At 41.0% G+C, this 27,881-nt stretch overlaps 1 protein-coding gene across 2 annotated transcripts in view; it reads left to right on the forward strand.

Moving 5' to 3' along the window:
• sugt1 (SGT1 homolog, MIS12 kinetochore complex assembly cochaperone) overlaps positions 1 to 27,881 on the forward strand; it is a 152,089-nt gene that overhangs the window by 53,612 nt on the left and 70,596 nt on the right. Inside the window, exons 8-9 of one of the 2 annotated variants that reach the window (XM_078221689.1) lie at positions 4,472 to 4,491; positions 25,316 to 25,412. In XM_078221689.1, coding sequence (XP_078077815.1) covers positions 4,472 to 4,491; positions 25,316 to 25,412 — 117 coding nt within the window. Of the gene's footprint in view, positions 1 to 4,456; positions 4,492 to 25,315; positions 25,413 to 27,881 lie in introns of both variants that reach the window. The other variant, XM_078221688.1, reaches the window with a different exon arrangement.

Raw genomic sequence — 27,881 nt, forward strand, 5'->3', positions numbered from 1 at the left:
GCAATCTTTGCTGGAATGCCCTTGTCTCAAGATGTTGCAATGTTCCTCTATAAATTCTGTTTTTTCCCTCTATCCATGTCCACATAATTCACAGAAACAATCTACTGCAGATGCTGGAAATCTAAGATGAAACGGAAGTACTTGGATTGCATCTGTGAAGAGAGAGAAAAACAGTTCAGGGATTTGAAATTTCTGCCATTTGGTGAAATTACAACTTGAATAATGGAATTCTGATCTCCACTTCCCTTTGGACAAAGTCAGGAAGAGAGATTCTTGAAAAGTCTGAAAAATTTCTGCCATTAACAAGTCCAGGGGAGCTGTCACTCATCCCACTGAAATGCTGCTGATCACTTGCTGAAGCCATGAGATTTCATGGAGCAATCGAGGGGGGTAGAGCAACAGAGCCAGAGTTTGACATTCCCTGGTGACGGGGTATGTTAGAGCAGCAGAGCTGTGCATCTGGAGGATTGTGCAGGCAAGCAGAGGAGCCCAAGCTTGATGAAATATATTTTTCTCCCTGCATGGATGCTGCTTTTGGTGTCAAGGGTTATGGGGAGAGCACAGGAGTATGTTGCTGAGTTAAAGGATCAGCCATGATCCTATTGAAAGGCGGAGCCAGCTCAAAAGAGCAAATGGCCTCCTCCAGCTCCGATTGTTTATGTTTCTAAGATTTGAAAGCAGTGGCTACAAAGGATGTAAATGAAGATGTATCCAAACTGGAATTTTCCAAAGTTAGTGAGATGGATTCTGCACAGTCCATTATTTATTGATTTGTCAGTCAAAAAGAGTAAGATATTTAAAATTGTGCACTGGAAGGGAAAGTGTAAAGGTGGATGACCTCTAATCCAGCAAAAAGCAAAATTATGGAATCCTTCACTGCATTAAAAAAGTTCACAAGATGCACAAAGCTTTTCTTTAGTGAGAAGTTAGTGTAATTAGCCTTAAAACATAAGATGTTGCAATACTTGTCCATTGCAAGGAAAAAAAAGACAATCTTCCTTAAACAATGCCATCTGAGCATATTGAGAATCAATCTTGTAGTTATTGTGAAAAGTGTTATTCATCAACCAAGTTACTTTTAGGAAGTAGACTCAGGCAATCTTGTTTAATTTTAAAATGCTAATCAGTCTAATTTGACAACATGTCCCTGTTACTAAGATAAAAGCGAAATACTGCAGTTGCTCGAATCTGAAACAAAAACAGAAAATGCTGGAAAATCTCAGCAGGTCTGACAGCATAGGTGGGGAGAAAATAGAGCCAACATTTTGAGTCTAGATGACCTTTTGTCAGAGCTGAAAGCAAAGAGAATCAGTAGAGATTTATACAGTTGGGGGAGAAGGGGTGTGAAATTGAACAAAATGAATGTAAATGAGGATACAGAAGGCTGAGAAGGTGCTAAAAGTGTCCCTTAAGTGATTAGAATGTGCAAATGGCAGAACACGGGTACGGATTGTTAAAGGACTGCCTGAGGAATGTGAATGTGGCAGTTGTACTAAAGTGGGGGGGAGGGGGCAAGAAGGAGAGCTGGAATGGAGAAATTGAAAAATAGAAGTGAAAAAGAAGGATGATAAAATGGATAAATGAGATGAAGTGAAATGAAATAAAATAAATGGAAATGGGGTGAAGGTGGAGGAGAGAGTTCATCCTCTGAAGTTGTTGAACTCGATGTTCAGTCCGGAAGGCTATAAAGTGCCCAATTGGAAGATAGAACATAGAACATTACAGCGCAGTACAGGCCCTTCGGCCCTCGATGTTGCGCCGACCAGTGGAACCAATCTAAAGCCCCTCTAATCTACACTATTCCAATATCATCCATATGCTTATCCAATAACCATTTGAATGCTCTTAGTGTTGACGAGTCCACCACTGCTGCAGGCAGGGCATTCCACGCCCTTACTACTCTCTGAGTAAAGAACCTACCTCTAACATCTGTCCTATATCTCTCACCCCTCAATTTAAAGCTATGTCCCCTCATGTTAGCCAACACCATCCGAGGAAAAAGGCTCTCACTATCCACCCTATCTAATCCTCTGATCATCTTGTATTAAAGTCACCTCTTAACCTCCTTCTCTAACGAAAACAACCTCAAGCCCCTCAGCCTTTCCTCATACGATTTTCCCACCATACCAGGCAACATTCTGGTAAATCTCCTCTGCACCCTTTCCAACACGTCCACATCTTTCCTATAATACGGCGACCAGAACTGTACGCAATACTCCAAATGCGGCCACACCAGAGTTTTGTACAGTTGCAGCATGACCTCATGGCTCCAAAACTCAATCCCTCTACCAATAAAAGCTAACACACCGTACGCCTTCTTAACAACCCTATCAACCTGGGTGCCAACTTTCAGGGATCTATGCACATGGACACCCAGATGCACATGGACACCCAGATGAGGTGCTGTTCCTCCAGTTTGTGTTGGGGTTCCGCTAAATCATTGCAAAAGGCCAAGGACGGATATGTGGCCCGGAAAGCAGGGTGGTGTGTTGAAGTGGCAAGCGACAGGAAAGTCTGGGTCCCCAGCGGTACCCAGTCTACGTTTGGTCACTCCGACGTAGAGTAGCATTGTGAGCAGCGAATGCAGTAGACAGGTTAAAGAGGTGCATGTGAAACGCTGCTTCACCTGAAAGGGGTGTTTAGGACCTGGGACCGTGAGCAGGGAGGAGGTAGAGGGGCAGGTGTTACACCTTCTACGATTGCATGGGAAGGTGCTGTGGGTTGGGTGTGATGGAGGAGTGGACCAGGGTGTTCCGGAGAGAGCGGTCCCTGTGGAATATCAACACTGGGGGTAATGTAATTTACTTACAATGAGGTTATCCTATCAATACTGTCATATCCCCAACTTTATATTGGAAAATTTTGATATTCCTGTTTTACTAATATGCAAATCGTGTATCTATGGACGATCCAAAGCAGACCGAAGTGAATGGACCAATCTGCAAAACATCTACTTATTCTAGCTCTATTTTCTTTACTTCCGTCCAACCACATTTATAATTTTGAACAAGCTGCTTAATTGGAGCATTTTTTAAATCCAATATACCATATCCACACATGTCATAGCCATTGAAATGATCATGGAAGCTGGACTTGTAAGCTGAATTTGCCCTCCTATCATAATTAAACTTTGAAGATAAACTTTAAACATACTTATGGTTTCCAGTTGTCTCAACTCAGGCTCTCACTTCCTATCTTGATTTTTGACTTTCATAAGTGAATCCAATCTAGTGATATAATTGTATCACCAGCTCTTCCTTGGTGTTTCTTGCACTTCACCCCTAGCCCAGTTAGACTATTTCAGTAACATTTATCATTTTATAATTTAATTGCTTTAAACAGTTTAAATGTCTTAATTCTGAATAGTTAAAAGGTATGTATTATGCAATACTGAGGAACTATTGTTCTTTCCCACATCAAAGGTTATCTATAACCATCTGCAGAAAAATCTCTCAAGCTTGTATCACTGCATATTGTGGCACAGTGGTTAGCACTGCTGCCTCATAGTGCCAGGGACCTAGGATCGATTCCCGGCTTGGGTCACTGTCTGTGCAGAATCTGCACGTTCTCCCCATGTCTGCGTGGGTTTCCTCCAGCTGCTCCAGTTTCTACCCACAATCTGAAAAACACGTTGGTGAGGTGCATTGGCCATGCTAAGTCCTCCCTCAGTGTACCCGAACAAGTGCCAGAGTGTGGCAACTAGGGGATTTTCAGAGTAACTTCATTAACACTGCAATGTAAGCCAACTTCTGACACCAATGAATAAACTTTAAGCTACTGTGGGATGCTGAACCTGATTCTGAAACATCACAATATTTATTTTTTCTTAGTGCATTAAATTTGAAAGCAGTTGTTCTATCTAATGCTTCAGTGAGTCGAGCCTGATTAATGTTCCAACGAAGCTGAACAACAGGCTAGACCCACAGTACCATTTTCAAAGTCAGCAATACCTATTAGCACCATTAATACTTCTATAAAAGGACCCCATGTATTGGTGCAGCAAATTATTTTTTTAATTTTTAAGATCCATTCTCTCTGCTCTTCAACTTAACCCACTCTGGTGCTGTGAATTTAAAGATACCCTTTCTGCAAAAGCTAGCTTTCTTGATTCAAAGTTTAGATTTTAGAATTTCTTTTCCTACTTTCAAGATTTTTGTTTTCTGCTTGAATTTTTTTTTGCAAATTACTATATTAACTGATGTACATCAAACATGATGTAATCACTATCTCTTATCCAGCCTTAGCATAACATTGGTAAATGTTTCAGAGTAGCTTTCTTTCCTGACTCAGCTATGCTATTTTCTCCTAAGAGATAATAGCATGACTAAGGAGAAAATAGCTGGAGTAGAACTATTATCTTTGCAAAGTATATTGTTTTATATTTTATGACTTTTGGCATAATATGTGACAATCATTTTTTTTCTCTCCATTGCAACATTCCTTGGCACCTGAAAACAACCATACACAACAGGAGGTCACACCAAAAATAAAGTAAGTTTACCAATATAAAACTACATTGAACTATTTTAGTTGTTTGCTGAAATAAGACTACCATTGAATAAATAATTGATTAATATATGGTACTGATGAGCAATGGTGTGCCTTAAATGGTAAGATTAAATGATTTGTTGAAATTAAGGTGCGGTAGCAGTCAAACAATTATGCTTCCTCAATTTTTTGGTTAGATCTAATTTTGAATGATGATAGTGCATTATTTAATGTTCTGTGATGAATTATTTAACTTGTTACTGATTTGTTTGCTGTGCATTCCTGGCTTGTTCTGGAGTTGTCATCTTTAGCTGTGGGATTGCACTGAAGCACTTGGGCATCTTTTGGTTTTTTGTTCAAGTCCTTTATTTGTGTGCGATCCTTGACTGTCCATGGGGCGGCACGGTGCCGCAGTGGTTAGCACTGCTGTCACACAGTGCCAGGGACCTGGGTTCAATTCCTGGCTTGGGTCACTGTCTGCGGAGTCTGCATGGGTGTCCTCTGGGTGCTCCGGTTTCCTCCCACAGTCCGAAAGGTGTGCTGGTTGGGTGCATTGGCCTTGCTAAATTCTCCTTCAGTGTACCCGAACAGGTGCCAGAGTGTGGCAACTTGGGGATTTTCACAGTAACTTCAAATCAGTGTTTATGTAAGCCTACTTGTGACACTAATATATATATATTTTTAAAGTCAGCAGGCTATTCAACTACAGGAAATAGTGTAGCAAAGCCAGAGTGCTCACTATCTGATATGCATACATTGTATTTCCAGCAGAAGTCATTCGGTGTTGATCAGGAGAACTGACCTTTTCCTCTCCCTAAATAAGCACCTTGGGACCAATTTGAACAGTACTTCTGCTCTCTGGTTGACATATAACAAACTTTATCTCCGGGCTATGCAAAGTTAAACTATGATAATTGTTTGGCCTCTATGGCACACCTAGTCAACAGTAAAGCATCAGGGGAACACCTGTCAGTTTCTTGGATGAGTAGTCCCTTTCATGACCATTTGAGATTAATTTGCACTAAATTGAGATTTTAATTTGTTGTGTAGAAAATTTGTGTTGAGATTTATTTTCCTTGTTCGGTTAGTGGAAAATCTTGTTGACAAGAGTGCATCTATTAAATTATCCTGATTTTTCTCTCTTTTGGTTTTGGCAGTTACTGCATATTTTAAGGGTAAACATTTTTCAACAATATAGCATGTTATAGAATGGATATATTACAATTTGTATAATGATTGCAAAAGAGGTGTAATAAAGATGTTAATTTTATACATTTGAGATTGTGTTAATTAAGTTGTGGTGCTACTTTGTTCAGGAACCGAGGTTGTACAGGAGGACAGGGTAAACAACTCTAATTTTATGCTCATTGTTTTTGACTCCCCAATCAATTACCTTTTCCAATCCATTAATTAGTTTAGACACATCATTTAGAATCATTGAATTCCTACCACTGCCACTCTGAGATCAGTGGGGGGGGGGGGGGGCAGAAGCAGGCTATTCAGCCCATCAAGCTTGCTCTGACAACAATCTCAATCTCATCCAGGCTCTATCCCCATAACCCCATATATTTACCTTGCTAGTACCCTTGACACAAAGGGATACTAGCCAATCAACTGGCATGGCCAATCAACCTAATCCACTATCTTGTTAACCTTCTATGCAAGCATAGTGTCTTTTATAACCTGTCCTCACAATTTAACCCATTTAGCTATGGTATTATTATGTTGAATCTGCATCTCCTGCAAGATAAAACTAGCCTCCCTCAGGTGCCATACCCAAACTGGTCTAACCAGAGCTTCAACTATAGTGCAACTGCCACTCGTTTGTATTGCAGCAGCAGCCCCCCATGCCTCCTCCCCCAGAAATGAATTAAAAGCAGAAAATGCTGGAATTACTCACCAGGTCTCAAGGTATCTGTGGAAAAAGAACAAGTTAACATTTTGTTGAATCTAGAAAAAGTTAAGAGTTGAACAACTTTTAAGCAAGTATTGAGATAAGGAAATAAATTTTGTTGCAATTCAGTTAGGGATCAGTAACTTTTTTTGTAATGTCAGTGAAATTCAAAATCCCTGGCACTTATTAATAGAAAAAAGCCACAAAGTTCTATGGTTTTAATCAAACAGAATATTTTATCATTGAAATGTCAATAAATATATATTAAATATATTTTATATCCATCTTATGCTTTAACATCCAGAACTAACATGAAATAAATATGAATTAAGAGGCAAACTGTGGCCTAACACATCATAAACATTAAATCTCAGACATAACCAAGGCATATCTCACGGATTTCTCAGCAACCCATCTAGACGTCAGTGATCATGGAGTCATAAAAATTCTCCACCTTTGCCGTCTTCAGAAAGGGTTTCAGCTCCTCTATTTCAGACATTGCAGATCCATGCCAGTTTCCTGATAAGTTCATATTTGTCCAAGGGGTCAGTCACTTCATCTTTAAAGGCAGATTTTAATAACTTTTGCATAATAGATGTTAGTCTATGATTTGCAAGATTTTCTTACAAAGACAGCAATCTGCATTTTTATAGCATATTAAATTTGATCAGGGAAGTAGGTATATGGTAGCACAGTGGTTAGCACTGCTGCTTCACAGCGCCAGGGACCCGGGTTCGATTCCCAACTTGGTTTATGTCTGTGAGGAGTTTGCACATTCTCCCCGTGTCTGCATGGGTTTCCTCTGGGTGCTCCAGTTTCCTCCCACATTCTGAAAGACGTGCTGGTTAGGTGCATTGACCTGAACAGGCGCCGAACTGTGGTGACTGGGGGAATTTTACAGTAACTTCATTGCAGTGTTAATGTAAGCCTTACTTGTGACTAATAAATAAACTTTAACTATAATGAACATCTTAAAGGAGCAGTATAGAGGGAATTTCCGAGCATAAGGCCATGCTGCCAATGGCGGTGTTGGAAATTGGGAAACTAGAGAATCGAAGAAGTAAGTAGATGCTGGAGTTGGTCACAAAGATGTGGTGAGGCAAGACTTCAAGAGATTTGAAAACGAGAATGAAAATTATTTTTAATATCGAGGCATTAGAACCTGTACTTTGAAGACAAATACAATGTAATCATTTAGCAAATCTGTCATGGGCTTATTTTCAATTGTGATATCACCCATGTTTGTCTTTAAGGGGCACACATTACTCTTACCCACTCTTTCTCGACTTGTAAAAAACTTTTACTGTTACTCTTGATATCCTGCTTAAGTTTTTTTTCTCTTATTCCTTTTTCTTTCTCTTGCTATTTTCTTTGTATCCCCAGTGTAATGTCACTGACACTGTGATGAATCAGGGAGGGGGAAAGTTACCTGGACATTTTATTCCAGGAGGCAGTCTTCATAGAATCTGCAGTGCAGACGGAGGCCATTTGGCCCATCAAGCCTGCACTGACAACAATCCCACCCAGGCCCTATCCCCATAACCCCACATATTTACCCTACTAATTCCTCTGACATTGAGGGATGATTTATCATGGCCAATCAACCTAACCCACACATCTTTGGACCGTGGAAGAAACGGGAGCACCTGGAGGAAACCCATGCAGACATGGGGAGAATGCGTAAACTCCACACACAGTCGCCTGAGACCGGAATTGAACCCGGGTCCCTGGCGTTGAGAGGCAGCAATGCTAACCACTGTGCTGCCCTAGTGTCATCCCTTGGGTTCAGGCCTTCAGATTTTGTCAGTGGTCAAAGACAGGAGGGTGAGACTACAAGTAAGGAGATTGAGCAGGAAGAAGTGGAGGAGCCTCAGCTCTTGCAGTTGTCCAATAAGTTTGAGGCTGTTTTGGCTGGCGGTGACGAAAGTGGGAGCTGCAGGATGAATGAGCAAACTGATCATAGTACAGGAAACCATTCAAGTGGGAATGGATAATAGGAATAGTAGGGGGCACTATAGTCAGGGGGATTGTCAGAGTCCAGACGGCTGTGCTGCCTGCCTATTTCAAGAGTTCAGGATATCTGCTTGAGGCTGGAGATAAACTTGTGGAAGAAACCTATGGTCCATGTTGGTTCAAAGGATGTGGGTCTAGGAACGAGGTTCTGCTCAGAGATTGTGAGCAGAACCTCAAATGTTATCATCTCTCGATTATTAACTGAGCCACGATCAAATAGGTATAGGGTAAAAAAGATTAGAAATGAATGCGTAGCTCAAAAACGGGTTTGGGAGAAATATGTTTCCATTAGTCTGGCGAATGTGGGAGCTGTACTGTTTTGGACTTTCACCTGAACCATGCTGGAAATAGTGTTCTGGTGAGTTGTATAACTAGGCTGGTAGAGAGGGCTTTAAAAAAAATATTGGTGGGGGGTGGGGAAAGGATCATGTGAGAGGTGATGTAGTAAATCGAAGGGAAACAATGAGGTAAGAGAGCAGGGTAGTGATTTTGGCAATGATAACTGGAATGTGGCAGGAAGAAACAGAGGGTCCTATTTTACCATTTTGTTTCTAAGTGCTGGATGGACTTGAAATTGGGAGTGTTTCAAATTCGACTTTTAGACCCGTTCTCAGGCGCCTCCATCTGCACTGTGCATGCAAAAATATCAGCGATTCCGAATTGTTGTGGGTGGGGCTTAACGCACCCGGAACCCTGAAGCTCCAATTGGTGCCTCCAACTGCACGTGTGCAGGAAAAAAAATGATAGAATGCTGCTCTCCGAGCACATCTCTCCCGGGCCGGACAATGCCTCCCCCTGGCCCCACAGACATTGCCCCAGCCCCACAACATTACTGACCCCCTTATCCCCCACCACTCAGACCAATCACCGCGCCCCCCCCCCCCCCCCCCCCCCTTCACCGATGTCAGGCAGAGTGGTACCCCCACTGATCTCAGGCAGAGTGGCAGTGGACCGTGGGGAGCTAGGCACCTATCTAACTGGAGTGCCGGAATTGGACTTTTGTGGAGCATGTCTGTTTCGCGCCGATTCTGGATGGGCAAACGCGGTGGTAAAGGGGGAAGTTGGGCGTGCAGCCCATCAAGTCAATTTAAATGCATGCAAATGCATTTAAATGGCCGTCACGCCCGTTTTGGGCACGGTCCCGATCGTGGCCATTTTCGTATCTTGGTAAAGGGGGAACCGGCGCGGACCGTGCTACTTGCCGCATGCCCGACTTAACTGTGCGCTGGCCACGCGATGGTTAAATCGGGCCCAGAAAGTGCAAACTTAAGAATGCACCAGAAGCTATGTCAAGAGATTGCAAAAAAAAAAATAGACAGAATTAAAAGTTCTGTATCAGTATGCAGCATTCATAATGGAGTAAATGAATTGTTAGCACAGAGAAATAAGTATGTATGACCTGACAGCCATCACGGAGACGTGATTGCAGGGTGACCAAGGCTGGGACCTAAATATTGAATGGTACAACACTGGCATCTACCCAGTAATGTGGGAAGCAGGACATATCCAATCCAGCCAGTTGCCGCCCCATTAGTTTACTCTCGGTCATCAGGGCAAGAGTCATCAACAGTGCTATCAAGCAGCACTTGCTTAGCAATATTCTCCGCATTGGCACTCAGTTTGGGTTCTGCCTGGGTCACTCAGCTCCTGATCTCATTACAGCCTTGGTTCAAACATGGACGAAAAAGCTGAATTCCTGAGGTGAGGTGAGAGTGGCTGTCCTTGACATAAGTCAGCATTTGTCCGAATGTGGCATCAAGGAGCCCTAACATAACTGAAGTTTGATGAGAATCGGGGGATAACTCACCACTGATTGGACTCATACCTAGCACAAAGGAAGATAGATGTGTTTGTTCAAGGCCAATCACCTCAGCCCCAGGACATCACTGCAGGAGTTCCTGAAAGTAGTGTCCTAGGCTCAACCATCTTCAGCTGCATCATCAATGATCTTCTTTCCATCATAAGGTCAGAAGTGGGGATGTTTGCTGATGACTAGACAATGTTCAGCACCATTCATGACACCTTGGATACTAAAACAGTCCACGTCGAAATGCAGCAAGACCCAGACAAATCCAGGCTTAGGCTGACATCTAGCTAGTAACATTCGTGCCACATAAGTGCCAGACAACAACCACCTTCAACAAGAGAGAATCTGTTTGTTTGTTTGTTTGTGTCATAAGTTGGCTTACATTAACACTGCAATGAAATTATTGTGAAAATCCCCTGTCACCTGTTAGGTATACTGAGGGAGGATTTAGCATGGCCAATGCACCTAACTAGCGTGAATTTCGGACTGTGGGAGGAAACCGGAGCACCCGGAGGAAAGCCATGCAGACTCAAGAAGAATGTGCAGATTCCGCTCAGACAGTGACCCAAGCCAATAATCTAACCCTGTTCCCTGGCGCTGTGAGGCAGCAGTGCTAGTCACTGTGTTGCCAAATCTAAACGTTGCCCCTGAATGTTCACTGGCATTACCATCATGGAAACCCTCGCTGTCAACATCCTGGGGTTACCATTGACCAGAAACTGAACTGGACTAGCCATATAAATACTATGGCTACCACAGCAGGTCAGAGACTAGGAATCCTGTGGTGAGTAACTACCCTCCTGACTCCCCAAAGCTTGTCCACCAGCTACAAGGCCCAAGTCAGGAGTGTGATGGTGCACACTCCACTTGCCTGGATAAGTGCAGCTCCGCCAACACAAGGGCAAATGTTGAAGGCACCCCTTCCACAAATATTCGCTCCCTCTCTCATCCATCAGTGAATAGTGGCAGCAGTGTGCACCATCTACAAAGTGCACCGCAGGATCTCAATAAGGCTTATCGAGCAGCACCTTCCAAACCCAGTACCATCTAGAAGGACAAGGCCGGCAAGCACATGGGAACGCCACCACCTGGGAGTGCCCCTCCAAGCCATTTAACATCCTGACTTGGAGATATATCGCCATCCCTTCACTATCACTGGGTCAAAATCCTGGAACTTCTCTCTCTAACATCACCGTGGGTGTACCTGCTCCACAAGGACTGCTGTGGTTCGAGAAGTTAATAAGGAAGGCAAATGAAATCTTGGCAATTATTGCTAAAGGAACAGAATATAAAACTAGTGAAGTGTTACTGCTATTATAGAAAGCATTAGTGAGACCATGCTTAGAATATTGTGTACAGTTTTTATCCTCTTGAGGACGGATTAGTTGCGTTGGAGGTGGGTCAGAGAAATTTCACTAGATTGATTCCAGGGATGAGGGATTTCTCTTATGAAGAGAGATTGGGCAGTTTAGGCCTATTCTCCCTGGAGTTCAAAAGGATGAGAGGAGATCTAATTGAGGTGTATAAGATGATGCGGGGGATTGACAAAGTAGACGTAGAGAGGATGTTTCCTCTTGTAGGGAAATCTGTAACAAATGGTCGTCATTTTAGGATAAGGGGTGGCAGATTTAAAATAGAGATGAGGAGAAATTACTTCTCTGAGGGTCGTGAGTCTGTGGAATTCACTACCCCAGAGTGTAGTGAATGCTGGGACTTTGAATAAATTTAAGGAAGAGGTGGACAGATTTTTAATTAGTTAAAATTTGAAGGGGTATGGTGAACAGGCAGTAAAGTGGAGTTGAGGCCATGTTGAGATCAACTATATTGCCTACTCCTGTTCCTAATTATGAAGAAGGCAGCTCACCACTAACTTTTCTCAAGGGCAGTTAGGGATGGGCAAAAAAATTCTGGCTTTGCCAGCAATGCCCACATCCAGTAAGTGAATAAAACAAAAAAATTGTAATTTCAAAAAGATGGGTAACTAGGAAAATTTGGTGGGATTGCTCTTAATTAAGGATGCCATTAGTACAGGAGTCCGAGATTACCTTGACTCAAAAGAATGAGATGTTGAATCAGTTTGGGTAGAGATAAGAAATAGTAAATGTCACTTGTGGGAGTAGTTTTATAGCTCCCCTAACTGTAGTTATATGGTTGGACTGAAAATACAGGAATAAATAGAGGAGTGTATAAGAAAAGTATTGTAATAACCACAGGTGACTTTAATCTACATGTAGATTGAATGAACCAGATTGGCAAAGGAAGACTGAAAAATTGGCTCATGAAATATATGCGAGACAATTTTTAGAGCAGCATACCTTGGAGCCAACTAGGGAGTAAGCTAGTCTGGGCCTGGTAATGAGCAATGAGATGATGTTAATCAATGATAAAGAAGACTTTGGGTGACAGCGATAATAACATTGTAGAATTTCATGCTTAGTTTGAAGGGGTAAAGTGTTGGTCGAAAACCAGTGTTTTAAACCTAAGTAAAAGTAATTATAGAAGGGTATAAAAGTAAAGCTAGTTAAATTGATTTGTTAAATGGTAAGAGAGTAGAGATGCAGTTGCAGACTTTGGAGATGGTTATTAACACTCAGCAAACTTCTACCCCGTAAGAAAAAATAGACTGAGAATGATGCACACTCTGTGGCTGAATAAAGAAATTAAGGATTGTATCAAATTAAAAGAAATACTACAAATCTGCACAATTTAGTGATAAGGCAGTATAATAACTCTAGGAGTCAGCTATAAAGGAACAGTGCCTTATTGCAGAAAATAAAGTAAAGCAAAACCACAAGCCTGTAGTGAATACAAACAGGTCCCAAATGGGGCAATACAATAATGGACTCACGCGGGGGCTAAAGGGTTCGATACATGAACTCCACCAGGTAAGGTAATTACCAATCCCCAGGGAATTCATATTCCATAAGTCGTACAGGAAGGTCAAACAGTGATTCCCCCAGGCAGGTCTTGGGGGCTATCACAATCAGAAATATGTCGGATTTTAAAAACCAGTAAATAATGACTGAAAAAATAACAGAAGATACTACAGTACCAGAAAGCTAGCTAATGATGTAAAAACATAGAATATCTACCAGTATTTAAAGTAGGAAAAGACTAACTAAAAGGTAGTGTTCGTCCTCTAGAAAGTGATTCTGGAGAATTGATGATGGAAAACAAGGATATGGTAGAGGAGTTGAACAGATATTTTGTGTCTGTCTTCATTGTAGAAGACTTAGAAAACTTCCCAAAGATACTTGAAAATCAAGAGGTGAATGGGAGGCAGGAATAACAATCATCATCACTAAGGCAAAGGTGCTGGGAAAATTGTTATACTTAAAGGCTAACAAGTCCCCAAGTCCAGAAGGACTGCATCCTAGTAGCTAGCAATAACTAATGCAGTTTAACTTGTATAAGACCTTAGTTAAGCTTCATCTGGAGTACTGGGCCTTTTATGACCATGACACACTGCCACCAATGATTTAAAATTATCTTCAAAAGCACCCCTTTTCTGTTTGTTCCTGGCTGATCAATCATTCCCCTATTTCTTTTTGTTTGTGACGTCCCTGAAATAATTTTTTGGATTTAAGTTGCCTAATTGAAGTACATCACCTTCCACTCGATAACAGTTGCCTTACTGAAATTGTGGATTGAACTGAAGATCTTCCTGGGGATAACTATCTAGATCAAAATCAGCAATATTTCCCCAGTTATGTTTTCAGTACTTATTGCATTATCACCTTTTGCCTCAATTTTCGTGCTCTTGCTTGCTCGAACACCCCAGGTAAAGCCACCCTTGATCATTTCCTTTACCTCTCGTCTTCCATCACACCTATATTTCTCACCATCTCACTCATTCAAAAATTTACTCCCTCGTGCAATCAAATTTTCTTTGGCCATGATATGTCTTGATATTTCTCTGCTCTTTGTTTAATTGCTCCCTTTTCTTCATTGTTATGTTCACTTCTATTAAACCAGTCATTGTTTTTCTAAAGCAAGCACCCACTTCTGATCCCTCAAATTCAAATGATGCAAGTTAGAGCACAAATAAAAGCTTTTGAACCATTGTCCTACTTCAGTTACTACCCCAGTTCCAAACTACTCTCTTTCTCTGAAGTCCTGGAATGTCTTTCCTAAAACCTGCTATTTGACCTTTTCTAGATGATCTTGACCCTTTATGTAGCATTAAGCAGTTGTTGTCAAAATCATGAATGAACACCCTTTGCAACTAATCATAAATTATCCTTCCCTCTTTGGACTGCAGATTTTATATGGTTAATGATGCCATCATTCTCCAGTGCCCTGTTTTTGTCGTCTAGTTCCATGGCTATGCCAATAAATGATCTTGAGCTCGTTAACCTCTTCTAAATTATTTCTTCCACCGACTGGTTTACCCTTGCTCCACCCTTGCTAGCAAAGCACTTTAGCTGTTTTGGTCCTATTCTTGAAACTCCCAGTCTATCTCCACTTCTCTTCTTTAAAAAAACTGCTCAAAGTTCATCTATCAAACCATGCTTTCATTCTCCTGTATTCCATAATGGCTTGATGCCCATTTCCTTAAATACTCTACAAAATATTTTATGGGGTTTTTCTTTAGATGTTGCCATATCAATGCAACTTGTTTTTTTTCTAACTGATATCTGCATTTTAATTTTGGTGTTGTGCTCTTTTTTAATGTTATGACATATCTACATACATTTTCACAATATATTTACAATTACAGGGTCATCTGTAAATCTGTTCCAATTCTTTTCTGAAGTATGCTATTTTGAGCAAAATCATTATGCTCTTTATGCACATTTTTACAATTCAATACAAGCAATAAATAGGAAATCATCCCTCGCAGAGCTACAAAATGAAATTGTATTAAATTTGTATTTGACTGTTCCAGCTGAGTGAGCGGATGCCCATCTGCTTAGATATCTGGCAGTAATAAGTGACTAATTTGTTTTGAAGAAAAGTTACTGATTCAGCACCAGAACCTTATTTTGCTTAAATGGCTGCTTATCTATTTATCTATCATTGTGATTGCAATACTTTGTAGTTTCAAAACTCAGCTCGGTTCCAGAAGTTTATTTAACTGATGCCTTACTCTGGAGATTTAAAATGACTGGAGGAAATTGGGCAATTTAGGTCCTAGAGATTTATTTAATAGTGTCACAAATAGGCTTACATTAACACTGCAATGAAGTTACTGTGAAAACCCCTAAGTCGCCACACTCCGGCGCCTGTTTGGGCACACTGAGGGAGAATTTCGCTTGGCCAGTGCACCTAACCAGCACGTTTTTCAGACTGTGGGAAGAAACTGGAGGAAACCCATGCAGACACGGGGAGAATGTGCAGACTCCACAGACAGTGACCCAAGCCGGGAATTGAACCCAGGTCCCTGGCGCTGTGAGACAGCAGTGCTAACCACTGTGCCACAGTGTGGCCCTCAGATTAATGTTTTAATTCATTGTATGATGCATAGAGTTTCCTATTAAAGTAAAATCTTGCAGAAAGTCTTATTCCCAAACAAAAACATTTCAGTGTTTAAAGGGTTGAAAGAATTAAATCATAATTCTGCAGTGTTTGGATTGCTGTCTCCTGCCTGTTGATGGAGCTGTTTCTCTTCAATCCACTTAGTGTTTGGTACTAACCTATGGTGTTAATATTTGTGTTGTACCTTCTAACAGGGAGTTTTAGAAACGAACCCAATTGTTGTGAAATGATTGTTTACATTTCTTGTGGGAAAGGTTGTAGATACTCTCTCTTCCCTTTAATAGAACTAATAGAATTTATGTTTGCAGTTGGGCATTGTAACCAATTAAATTGCGTGTGATTGAAAAATAAATAATTGAAAAACCTTGGCTTGCTTTATTTAAAAAGAAAAATATAAACCAAATGAGTAACTTGTTTTCATCGGACACACAGATTATTGTCAAGTAGCTTACATTACTATTTACTTTCTATTTACAAGTTATATGATTTACTGTATTCTCAGAACAGAAATATTTATAGTAAAATAGAATTATTTATTGCTGTATTCTCTCCTGTCAGATTTTATTTTTTTTCTTGTGCACAAAATTGTAATTTCATATCCTATGCTGCTTGAAGTTAGTTGTGCTGATGTAGTTAATCCTTGTTACCTGATCTGTTTGACTTGCTGTTGAAAGATAGTGAGGAATTGTACTGCAGCTAACCCCTTGGGTGATTTGTAATTTTAAAAAAGATCTCAGCTAGCTTGAGCTACTATCACTAGTGCAGAGATTAAATCAGTAGTAACATTGTCTCAAGAGTTTATGCCGAATATCGTTTGTGCTTGTGTACAGACCTAATTCGGGCAGTTGTTCAAAGGCTGATGGGTCCAAATTGTCCATGTTTTTGGATGATTTTGTTTAAGAATTGGCTGCTTCACTAATCTGTTGAAGGCATTTCTAATATAACAACTGGCATTTATATTGTGTTTGTAACAAAACATCCCAAGCAATCATACACAGGAATAAGATAATATCAGCACTGAGCTAGAGGAGCGACTGGGAGAGGTGACTGAAAGCTTACTGAAAGAGCTGGATTTTAACTAAGATCCGAAGTAGGTGATAAAGATGAAAAGTTGGGAGGCATTAGGCAGTAAATTCTAGATTCTGGCTTAAGTTGCTGAAGGCATGACAACATTGGAAAGTGGAGGGCTTTTGTGTGTGGCACAGGGGTCAAGAGCAAAGTCTCTAGGATGTTGTAGTATTCTAGGAACTTGAGGTGGGTTGAGATTATGGAAGGATTTAAGCATAAAGATGAGACTTATGAATTTGAGGCTAGGGTGGCCAGGAGCCATTGTAGATCAGTGAGAGCAGAAGTGATGAGTAAGTGTGGGCCAGGAGGGAAGGTGAATAGCAGAGCTCTAAATGAACTGAAGTTTATGGAGGGCGGCTGTTGAAAAGCTGCCCAAAATATTCTTGGCGCAGTCGAGTCTCATCGAATTATGCAGTGCACAAGAAGCCCTTCGGCCCATCGAGTCTGCACCGACATGTGAGAAACACCTGACCTCCCACCTAATCCCACTTAACAGCACTGTCCCATAGCCTTGAATGTTATGACTTGCCAAGTGCTCATCCAGATACTTTTTAAAGGATGTGAGGCAACTCGCAGCAGATTGTCCATCGCCCTCTGAAAAATTGCACATGCCGATGACACATCAAAAGACAGGTACATGTATTGGAACAACCCTTTTTGTGTATTTATCGTGACAAAACCTCGGGAAGCATTGTTTAATTCGAGTTGCTGATATGGAGACTCATCTCCAGCTTTGAATAAGATTGACCCCCGGCTAGCTTTGCACACAGGTCTTCAATCTTTGGGATTGGATGTTTATCCTACTTGCCCTATTAGGGTGGCACAGTGGTTAGCACTGCTGCCTCACAGCGCCAGGGATCCGGTTTCAAATCCAATCTTGGATCACTGTCTGTGTGGAGTTTGCATGTTCTCCCCGTGTCTGCGTGGATTTCCTCTGGGTGCTCCAGTTTCCTCCCACAGTTCAAAGATGTGTGGGTCAGGTTGATTGACCATGATAAATTGACCCTCGTGTCAGGGGGATTATCAGGGTAAATGTGTGGGATTACGGAAATAGGGCCTGGGTGGGATTGTAGTCGATACAGACTCAATGGGCCGAATGGTCTCCTTCTGTACTGTAGGGATTCTATGATTCTACTTGGCAGTCTGATTAAACTGTTAACTTACAATCACCAAAAATCACAGAATCACGCATTTTAGAGGAGACCCTTTGGACCATAGAGTCTGCACTGACACATAAGAGACAGTTGATCTATCTAATCCCACATACCAGCATTTGGCCCATAGCCTTGAATGTTATGACATGCCAAGTGCTCATCGAGGTACTTTATAAAGGATCTCGGGAATCCACCTTTACCACCCTCCCAGGTAGTGCATTCTAGATCGTCACCACCGTCTGGGTAAAAAGGTTTTCCCTCACATCCCCACTAAACTTCCTGCCCTTCACCTTGAACTTGTGTCCCCGCGTGACTCACCCTTCAACTAAGGGGATCAGCTGTTCCTTTACCACTCTAAGTATGCCCCTCCATAATCTTGTACATTCTCGATGAGGTCGCCCCAGTCTTCTTTGCTTCAATGAAAATAACCCAAGCCTATCCAACCTCTCTTCATAACTTAAATAATCCATTCCAAGCAGCAACCTGGTGAATCTCCTCTGCACCCCCTCCAGTGCAATGACATCCTTCCTACAATGTGGCGACCAGAACTGCATACACTACTCTGGCTGTGACCTCACCAAAGTTCTGTATAACTTCAACATGACTTCCCTGCTTTTGTAATCTATGATGTGGAGATGCCGGTGTTGGACTGGGGTAAACACAGTAAGAAGTTTAACAACACCAGGTTAAAGTCCAACAGGTTTATTTGGTAGCAAAAGCCACACAAGCTTTCGAGGCTCTGAGCCCCTTCTTCAGGTGAGTGGGAATTCTGTTCACAAACAGAACTTATAAAGACACAGACTCAATTTACATGAATAATGGTTGGAATGCGAATACTTACAACTAATCCAGTCTTTAAGAAACAAAACAATGGGAGTGGAGAGAGCATCAAGACAGGCTAAAAAGATGTGTATTGTCTCCAGACAAGACAGCCAGTGAAACTCTGCAGGTCCACGCAACTGTGGGAGTTACAAATAGTGTGACATAAACCCAATATCCCGGTTGAGGCCGTCCTTGTGTGTGCGGAACTTGGCTATCAGTTTCTGCTCAGCGACTCTGCGCTGTCGTGTGTCGCGAAGGCCGCCTTGGAGAACGCTTACCCGAATATCAGAGGCCGAATGCCCGTGACCGCTGAAGTGCTCCCCAACAGGAAGAGAACAGTCTTGCCGAGGCATGGTACATTGGGGAAACTATGCAGACGCTGCGACAACGGATGAATGAACACCGCTCGACAATCACCAGGCAAGACTGTTCTCTTCCTGTTGGGGAGCACTTCAGCGGTCACGGGCATTCGGCCTCTGATATTCGGGTAAGCGTTCTCCAAGGCGGCCTTCGCGACACACGACAGCGCAGAGTCGCTGAGCAGAAACTGATAGCCAAGTTCCGCACACACAAGGACGGCCTCAACCGGGATATTGGGTTTATGTCACACTATTTGTAACTCCCACAGTTGCGTGGACCTGCAGAGTTTCACTGGCTGTCTTGTCTGGAGACAATACACATCTTTTTAGCCTGTCTTGATGCTCTCTCCACTCCCATTGTTTTGTTTCTTAAAGACTGGATTAGTTGTAAGTATTCGCATTCCAACCATTATTCATGTAAATTGAGTCTGTGTCTTTATAAGTTCTGTTTGTGAACAGAATTCCCACTCACCTGAAGAAGGGGCTCAGAGCCTCGAAAGCTTGTGTGGCTTTTGCTACCAAATAAACCTGTTGGACTTTAACCTGGTGTTGTTAAACTTCTTACTTTGTAATCTATGCCTTGATTAATAAAGACAAGTGTCCCATATGCCTTTTTCATCAGCCTACAAACATGCCCTTCCATCTTCAGAGATCTATGAGCAAACACGCCACCTTTGTTCCACAGAACGTCCTGGTGTCATGACATCATTGAATACTTCTTGTCAAATTACTCCTTCCGCGTAGTTCACACTTTTCAGGGTTAAATTGCACCTGTCACTTATCTGCCCATTTGACCATCCCGTGTATATCTTATAGCTCAAGACACAGCCTCACTGGTAACCACCTGGCCAGTCTTTGTGCAATCTGCAAGCTTGCTAATCCTACCCCCCACATAGTCATCCATGTGTATGTAAATGACAAATAATAGGGGACCCAGCATAGATCCCTGTGGTACATCACTGGACATTGGCTTCCAGTCCCTAAAGCAGCCTTCTGTCATCACCCTCCGTCTCCTACAACTGAGCCAATTTTGAATCCACTTTATTAAATTACCCTGTATTCCATGTGCATTTGCCTTCTTTATAAGTCTTCCATGTGGGACATCATCAAAGGCTTTGCTGAAATCCATATGGACTACATCAACTGTACTACTCTCATCTACACACCTGGTCACCACCTCAAAAAATTCAATCAAATTTGTTAGGCACGTCCTCCCTTTAGCGAAACCATGCTGACTACCGCTGATCAAGCCTTGCCTCTCCAATTGGAGATACGTGCTCTCCTTCTGAGTTTTCTCTAATAATTTCCCTACACTGACATGAGACTCACTGGCCTGTATGTAGTTCCCTATAGGCCTGCAAACAAGAGTTTTAGCAGTAGATGGGCTGACGTAAGAGTGGAGGCTGAATCTGTTACATAAGTGAAGCCTTTAAGCCGTTTTGATGGGAATGATACAAGGTCAGGCAGATGCTGAAGTTGCTTTGGTTAAGATTCAGACAGTGGCAGAGGGGTAAATGTAAGTTCAGAGTTTGTGGCTTGGATTGAAGCTAATGGCTACTTCCAATATGCAACTAGAATAAGTTATGGCTCATCTATGTCAATTGACAGCACAGAGGTGGTAAAAATTTTGAGAGGTAATAGGCAAAAGTGGATGTTATCAAAATATTTGACAGTGACCACTTATTGAGATAGTGTTGCCAACAGGCTGAATGTGGATGAGGAAGAGGTTTAAATGATTGCATCACTAACTTTTCCAGTTTAGAAAGGTCATTGACCGCAAATATTAACTGTTTCTCTCATCTGTTGCCTGACCACCTGAGAAGTTCCACCATTTTGTTTCTGATTTCCAGTTTCTGTAGTATTTGACATTGTGGCTGAGGCTGAACCTTTGTGGACTATGGATGTCATAATGCAGGGGTAGGAAGAGAATTGCTAGAAATGATCTGGAATTCCGTTAAATAGCAAAGACTGGAACCAAATTTCCCTCTGAGTTGCACGGTTGTCCAGTCAACTGGAATGTACTATGTCGGGAACAGAAAGACCACAAACAACCAGTGTGCTCTTTAAGACGTATGCATGACAGACTATAAAGCAATCTTAAAGGGATTGCAGCCAACAGGTTGTGAATAGCAGAGATATTAGTGGGAGGACATTGACTGGGCCCTCAGTAAAGGGAGTTCCATAGAAATGAACAGTTGAAAACTATCATGATGATGTTGTCAACTTGGTCTCCTGTGAAAATCAGGAATGGAAGTTGGCATTGGATTTTCTTGGTAAGAGGGCATCAATTCTGGAAATAGAGAAGATGCAAATTAATATGTAGAAGAGGTTTGATACATGGAGACCCAAAGAAGCTGTAAATTTGAGGCTGTCAGTTGATTGAGTTGGAGATTTTTTTCCTGGGTCAATGCAGAAAGGTGGTGCTGTTGGTGCTGAAGAATATAAGGAAGTGATCAGAAATAGCCTCATCAGTAATGGAAGCCACTGTCATCCGAAGGCATATATAGATGACCAGCTAAGTGATACCTGTGAATATGAATGAGACTTTTGAGGTTCAGAGAGAATGGGAAATTGGTGAATCCAGAAGAGATTATACAAAACGAGCTGCAATAAAGATCAAAATTGAGTTGCAGAAGTAATCAGTGTAGAAGCTGAAGGATAAAAATAGGAAAATTATTTTGGGAAATGTGTGGTTGGAAAGCAGACGACGAGGTCTTTAGGTGAGACATTGAAAAGACCAAACTGCTTTAGCAAGAGAAGTTGTGACAGTGGGAAAGAAACCAAACTATAAGGTGGAAATGTCTATGATGACAGTGTGATTTTGTTTTTGGCAGAGCAGATGATGCAATGTGTAGCCAGGTAGGAAGTTTTTGGAAGGAACATCCATGGAGCCAAGTTTCAGTCCAAGGCAAGAGGATGTCAGTACTATCATCCATGATGAGCTTGTGGATAGCAAGGAGCTTGTAGGAGTAAATAAAGTGAAGGGGAGTGATTAATCAAATGGAAAAATTTGAGGGAGCATGGTGAGTCGGCTAGGATGGCAGTTAGATTGCCATAGTATCCAGATGTTTCATATACAAGCTTTTCAACTTTAGGAAGTGAAATTCAGTCTTTCTTCAACAATGTTAACTGCTTGTAAGTTATCCATTGCCTTTTCTATTCACCTGTTTGTGCTAGGATGAGCACTTAAACCTTGAGACAGCATTGTGTATCCCCAGGACAGTTCTAATTGTGCAATCATCATTCCCTTAAAGGATAATCTTGGAACACAGCTCAAATTGACAACTGAGAATGGCAATTTCCCACTGCCTTTACCTTTACTGAACCTCCAAATATCAACAGCTATCTTTGATCAGAGTAAAGAAGGTGCATTGTTGTTTGGAGGACTAATCCAAAAAAATACAAATAAGAAATGAGTTTGATTAGTGCGAAGTTTTCAAAAAGTGGTGGAATATTTTCCATGTAAAATGCACTCCTGACCGCTACCTTTTTCTAAATTTGGGGGACATTCAGGGCAGAAAAAATAAACCACGTGAATTTTAAAAATGACTAGTTCTATGGCATGAAATCAAAAGAAAATATGATTTAGAGATGAGAATGCATCAGCAATGGTCATTAAGTTAAAATGGTGGATGCAAACTGAAAAGTGAGTGACCCTAGTTAGAATTGTAAATAACTTCCAAATGTTTTATCTGTCAGTTTATTGCTTCAGAATCACACCATTATGTAAACTTGAGTTTCTGCCTCATGAGTAAAATTGAAGTATAAAAGGCAAGACTGGCACAGCCCTGAAATTTATCTTTGTGTACAAGATATTCTCCTGTGATTCTAGACAAAATTGCTGTGCCACGGACTGTTAGTTGTATTTTGCTAGTGTTTATTGACCTTTTAAGACTTCGAAACGGATCCTAATCAATGCTTCTGGAGCTTGCAAGAGTCCTGCTCGTGTTGGGATGCAACGTAGGTTGTCTCAAAAATGTTATGGTATGCTTTCAATAATTCTTTTGTTCATCTTGAACCCTCTTACATATGTAAACATATGTAGCCTTTATTTAATTTAATGTTCTGTGCATAAAGTGTAAGTTTTTGTAAAACCCATCAGTCCAATTTGTTGCGACATACTTGCCTGTTGTAAAACGTCAGTGTGTTTGTTGCATCAGTCTTAATGTTGCAACCTTGCTTTCTAAAAAGATTACAGCTTTTCAAATGGTGTTTTTAGGAGTGATAAAGTTGTTCATTAGATGTATAATAAGCATTTAATTGGGAGAGCTGTCACACAACAATATGATATTCTGCAAGCATGATTGTGCTTTCCAACCACCACCATCACCATTACGACACGAGCAAAATGTTGTGGGTGCTGAAAATCTGAAAGAAGCAGAAAATGATGGAACATTCAGATAGGGCAGCATCTGTGGAGAGAGGAACCAAAAATGTTTCAAGTCGAAGATCCTTCCTCAGGGTTATAGAGGGACGTTGACCAGAATTGTTAACTTTCTGTCTCTACAGATGCTGCAAGACCAGCAAGGTATTTTCTCCATTACAATCCCTAGGTATGACTTGGCTTAACCAGCAGGACAGACCAAACAGTGGCTTCACACTTGTATACACTCAGGAGGGAGAACCCTGAAAGTTCTGATCATTGACACCAGACCACATGAAGCCTCAAGGCATCAAACCAAACGTAGAGAAATAAGCCTTCCATGTAGGCTGATTGCCACCTGTTGCCCTTCCTTAGCTGATGAACCTGTACTTATCCATGTTGAACAACAATTGGCAAAACATTGAAAGTAGCAAGGGCACAGAATATATCCTGAGTGGGAAACTTCAACACCCAGCACAATCGGTAATCCCAAGGAGCAGCATATTGATCACGTACCATTACTATCAAACCAGGAGGCAAGTCCTGGTTTGCTGACAGTTATAGTGGAGCTTGGCAGGAGCAGCACTAGTCAAACCCAAATCAAGATGCCAACCTGGTGAACCTACAACACAGGACCTAACTGCACTCTGCTTCATCTGTTCAACATGGTATATTTAAAGTTTATTTACTAGTGTCACAAGTAGGCATACAAGACCAATTAAGAATAGGCAATGAATGCTAACATTGCCAACGAGCAATACCCACATCCCATGAATGAATAAGGAAAAAAATTAGAGAGGGTTGGGTGACTCCATTGCTTTTTGTATCTGTAAACAAATAATGAATAGCATTCATTGACTATGAAACATTGTGTAATACATTCAAGTGAATAAGCTAAAGCTAATCTTTAATGTTATACTTTATGTACCTGGTGGTCAGTTATGTGCTGTAATGTGTATGCCTGATTTCAACAAATATTGTAACCCTCTGTTCCTGCTATATTCATTATATTTTCCTTTAACCAATAAAAAAGAAAATACTATTTAGTTTTGTAAATTCAAAATTTTTAAGTCTCTATAAAAACTGCAATTTTAAAACTAATTTGTTGTTACTTTGTAGAGGTAATTCAACCCCTTTATACAGGAGAAGGAAAAGTTGTTGATAACCAGGCTTTTATGTTTGGTATATCTAATGACAAATTAGGGAACAGTTTCTGATAAATGAGAGATTAGTATAGATTACAAATTGGTTTATATTCCACTTCAATGAATCTCTGCAAAGCTCCTATTCAAATAGAAATAACTGCGTGTCCTGAATGCAGGCATTCACTCAGTGATGCACATCTGCAAATTCTTGTTGATCGCAAAAGGTAAATGTAGTTTCATCATCAACATTGGTCTGTTGCTTAACAGCTTGTAGGCTGTATTTCAGCAGTTGTTATTTAAAGTATTTTATTTCTTTTAAATCTCCTGCACATGGAGTAGTTTTTAATAAAATTGAGATTGTTTGACTTAAACTGAGTTATTGCATTTGCGTGGGCATTCCGTCAGAAATGTGAACAGTTGAAACTTTGTCAACAATCAGAAGTTGTAGCATAGAAGCAAATTTAAATGAATTGTGCTTTAAATTCTTGTTACACACTGAATGAAAATATGATTAACTGCGGTTACCGTGGTGTTCACCGAAAAACATTTAACTAATTTACCATACCAGTTAAATCAATATGTACTATTAACCTGTCATCCCGTGATTACTGATGTGCTTCTATCATTGGCAGAGAATAGAAATTAACTAGCTACTTTCATCTCCTTTGCCTGTTAAATAACTTGCTTTTTTAAAACATCAATTTAAACATTCTTTTTATTTTAGACATGATTGGTATCAGACAGATTCTCATGTTATTGTCACAATAATGATCAAGAATGCAAGCAAGGATGATGTGAAGGTCGAGTTTGCAGAAAGAAATGTAAGTGTCAAAAGTGCTCTACTTATTGGAACTTGCTATGTTCAGGATCAGTAAATATTTTTTAAGAATGTGACTTGTTAATTTTAAGTGATGGTGTCATTGTGAAAGTATTTCGGATATATTGTCACAACATTCTCAGAATCTTATCCTTAATGTTGTTTTTGTTTATTGGACATTTTAAATACAGTATTATGTAAGAAACTAGTTTTGAAAAGAAATTTTGTTGTGATTTTTACATCTAGAGTCATTAACATAGAAATTGTAATTAATGTTGAAACAACAGTGCAGCAGTTTTCTAAACTGTTTGTGGATTTGCTTTTGACAGATGCCTGTGCTTGGTTTTGATTAAATCTGTTAATGCAAATAGAACATAAAACTAATTAGAATTTATTACATAATGATCAAGAAGGAAAATGAAAACGAAATAAAGCACGTTTAGTAATTATCTCGAAGTTGTGTTCTCCCTGCTCAAAGTGAGTGGTGGTGTTTTTTTAATAAAGAAAAGTCAATAAAATTAGATTTATTTTCCATTTGACACAAAGGGCCCGATTTTATCATTGTGTTGCGCCTGTTTTTGGGCGCGAAAACTTGGTAGAGTTGGGCGAGAAGCGACTCCGTGCCGGTTCCCCCTTTACCAAGACCCGAAAATGGCCATGATCGGGACCGTGCCCGAAATGGATGTGACGGCCATTTAAATGCATTTGCATGCATTTAAATTGACTTAATAAGCTGCACGCCCAACTTTACTGGCATTTCCCGCTTTACCACCACGTTTGCCCATCCAGATTCGGCATGAAACAGACATGCTCCATACAAGTCCGATTCGGGCACTCCAGTTAGTGAGGAGGTAAGTGCCGAGCGTCTGACGGCTCTCTGCTTGAGATTGGTTTTTTTTGGGGGGGGAGCGTCTGCTGCCACTCTGAGATCAGTGGAGGTGAAAGGGGGTCTGCTGCCACTGTGCCTGTGATCAGTGGCGGGGAAGAGAAGTCCGCTGCCACTCTGCCTGAGATCGGTGGGGTGTAAGGGGGGAGGGCCCCGTAACTGGACTGGGTGACGGGGGTGTGGGGGGATAAGAGAGTCAGTAATGTTCTGGGGGTGGGGCAATGTCTGTGGGGGCTGAAGGGGGGCATTATCCAGCCCAGGAGGGATGTGCAGGGGAGCAGCATTCTATCATGCGCGATCGGAGCTTCGGGCACATTAAGCCCCGCCCACAGGCTTATGCAGCGCTTTTCAGACTCGTTGATATTTTTGCAGGCAGTATGTATGGGGGTGCCTGAGAATGGGTCTAAAAGTCGGATCTGAAACGCTCGCAGTTTCAAGTCCGCCCAGCACTTAGAATCAAACTGGTAAAATAAGGCCCAAAGTTCCTGCACTAAGCCCTTAGAAGAAATTTTTGATCGATGCAGATTAATGGATCCTGTGCCCTGTCCAATAATTTATCTTGATCTCAAAACCACCGTTCATACATTTGAGAGATTTTCCTTTCTCATGACAATCAGCTTTGCAGCTGTTATGAAACTAATGTGTTATTTTGTGAAATATTTGTAATGAACTGCATTGAGTACTTGTCAGTGTTTCAGCTTACAACTGTAACTTGCATCAATTCTAAGTATTGCTGATTATTACTCCTAATTTTGAAACTGCAAGAGAAAAGTTATTCCTTAAATCTGAGCGTGAGTGGAGTTTTGGTACAGCACACAAGATAAACTACTTCAGTTGTTTGTCCTGTTTTTTTTCTACTGACTTCCAGTTTTTCTGTGCTCGGTTGTTCATTCCTGCGCTGTTGCTTTATTCTTTGCCTCATTTTTCAGGGTTGCCAACTGTGTTGAGGTGCATTATTGGAGACTTGCTCATGTGATCTTCTGCCATCAACTTCCCTGCTCCCACTATTAGGCATCCAACTTCACTGCACACTGCATTTCCATGCCAATTGGAAAGCCAAAAGACTGCTACCCAATTGAGTGATTTACGGCTGCCAGTGAACCAGCTTTTTTTCCACATCCTATACTTTTATAACTAATAAAAAGTATTCAAAGGAAATTAAAGAAAGGAACTTAATCCCCTTGTTTTTTTCATCTCCAGGGTTGTTCGTATTAATATCCTGGAGGTCACACATCAATTTCTGGAGACTCCAGACCAATCCTGGAGGGTTGACAACCCAACTCTTTTGTATCCCTTTCTCCCATATATCTAATATAGAATAATATATGCATATTAAAATGAAAAGGATCTTTGCAATCAGTGAGTGACTGAGGGATGCATCTTGATTTTGATCAGAACTCAAGAGTTTACTCTGAAAGTTGAAATGGCACGATTCTAAACCTCATTTATGATTTTTTTAAAAATTCATTAATGGGATGTGAACACTAGCATTTATTCCCCATTCCAATAGCCTTTGAGAAGGTTCTGGTGAGCATCCTCCTTTAACCATTGAAGTCCATGTAGTGTGAGTTTACTCTTGAAAAGTTT

Source organism: Mustelus asterias, chromosome 10 (assembly GCF_964213995.1).
Source record: "Mustelus asterias chromosome 10, sMusAst1.hap1.1, whole genome shotgun sequence".
NCBI classification, from domain to species: domain Eukaryota; kingdom Metazoa; phylum Chordata; class Chondrichthyes; order Carcharhiniformes; family Triakidae; genus Mustelus; species Mustelus asterias.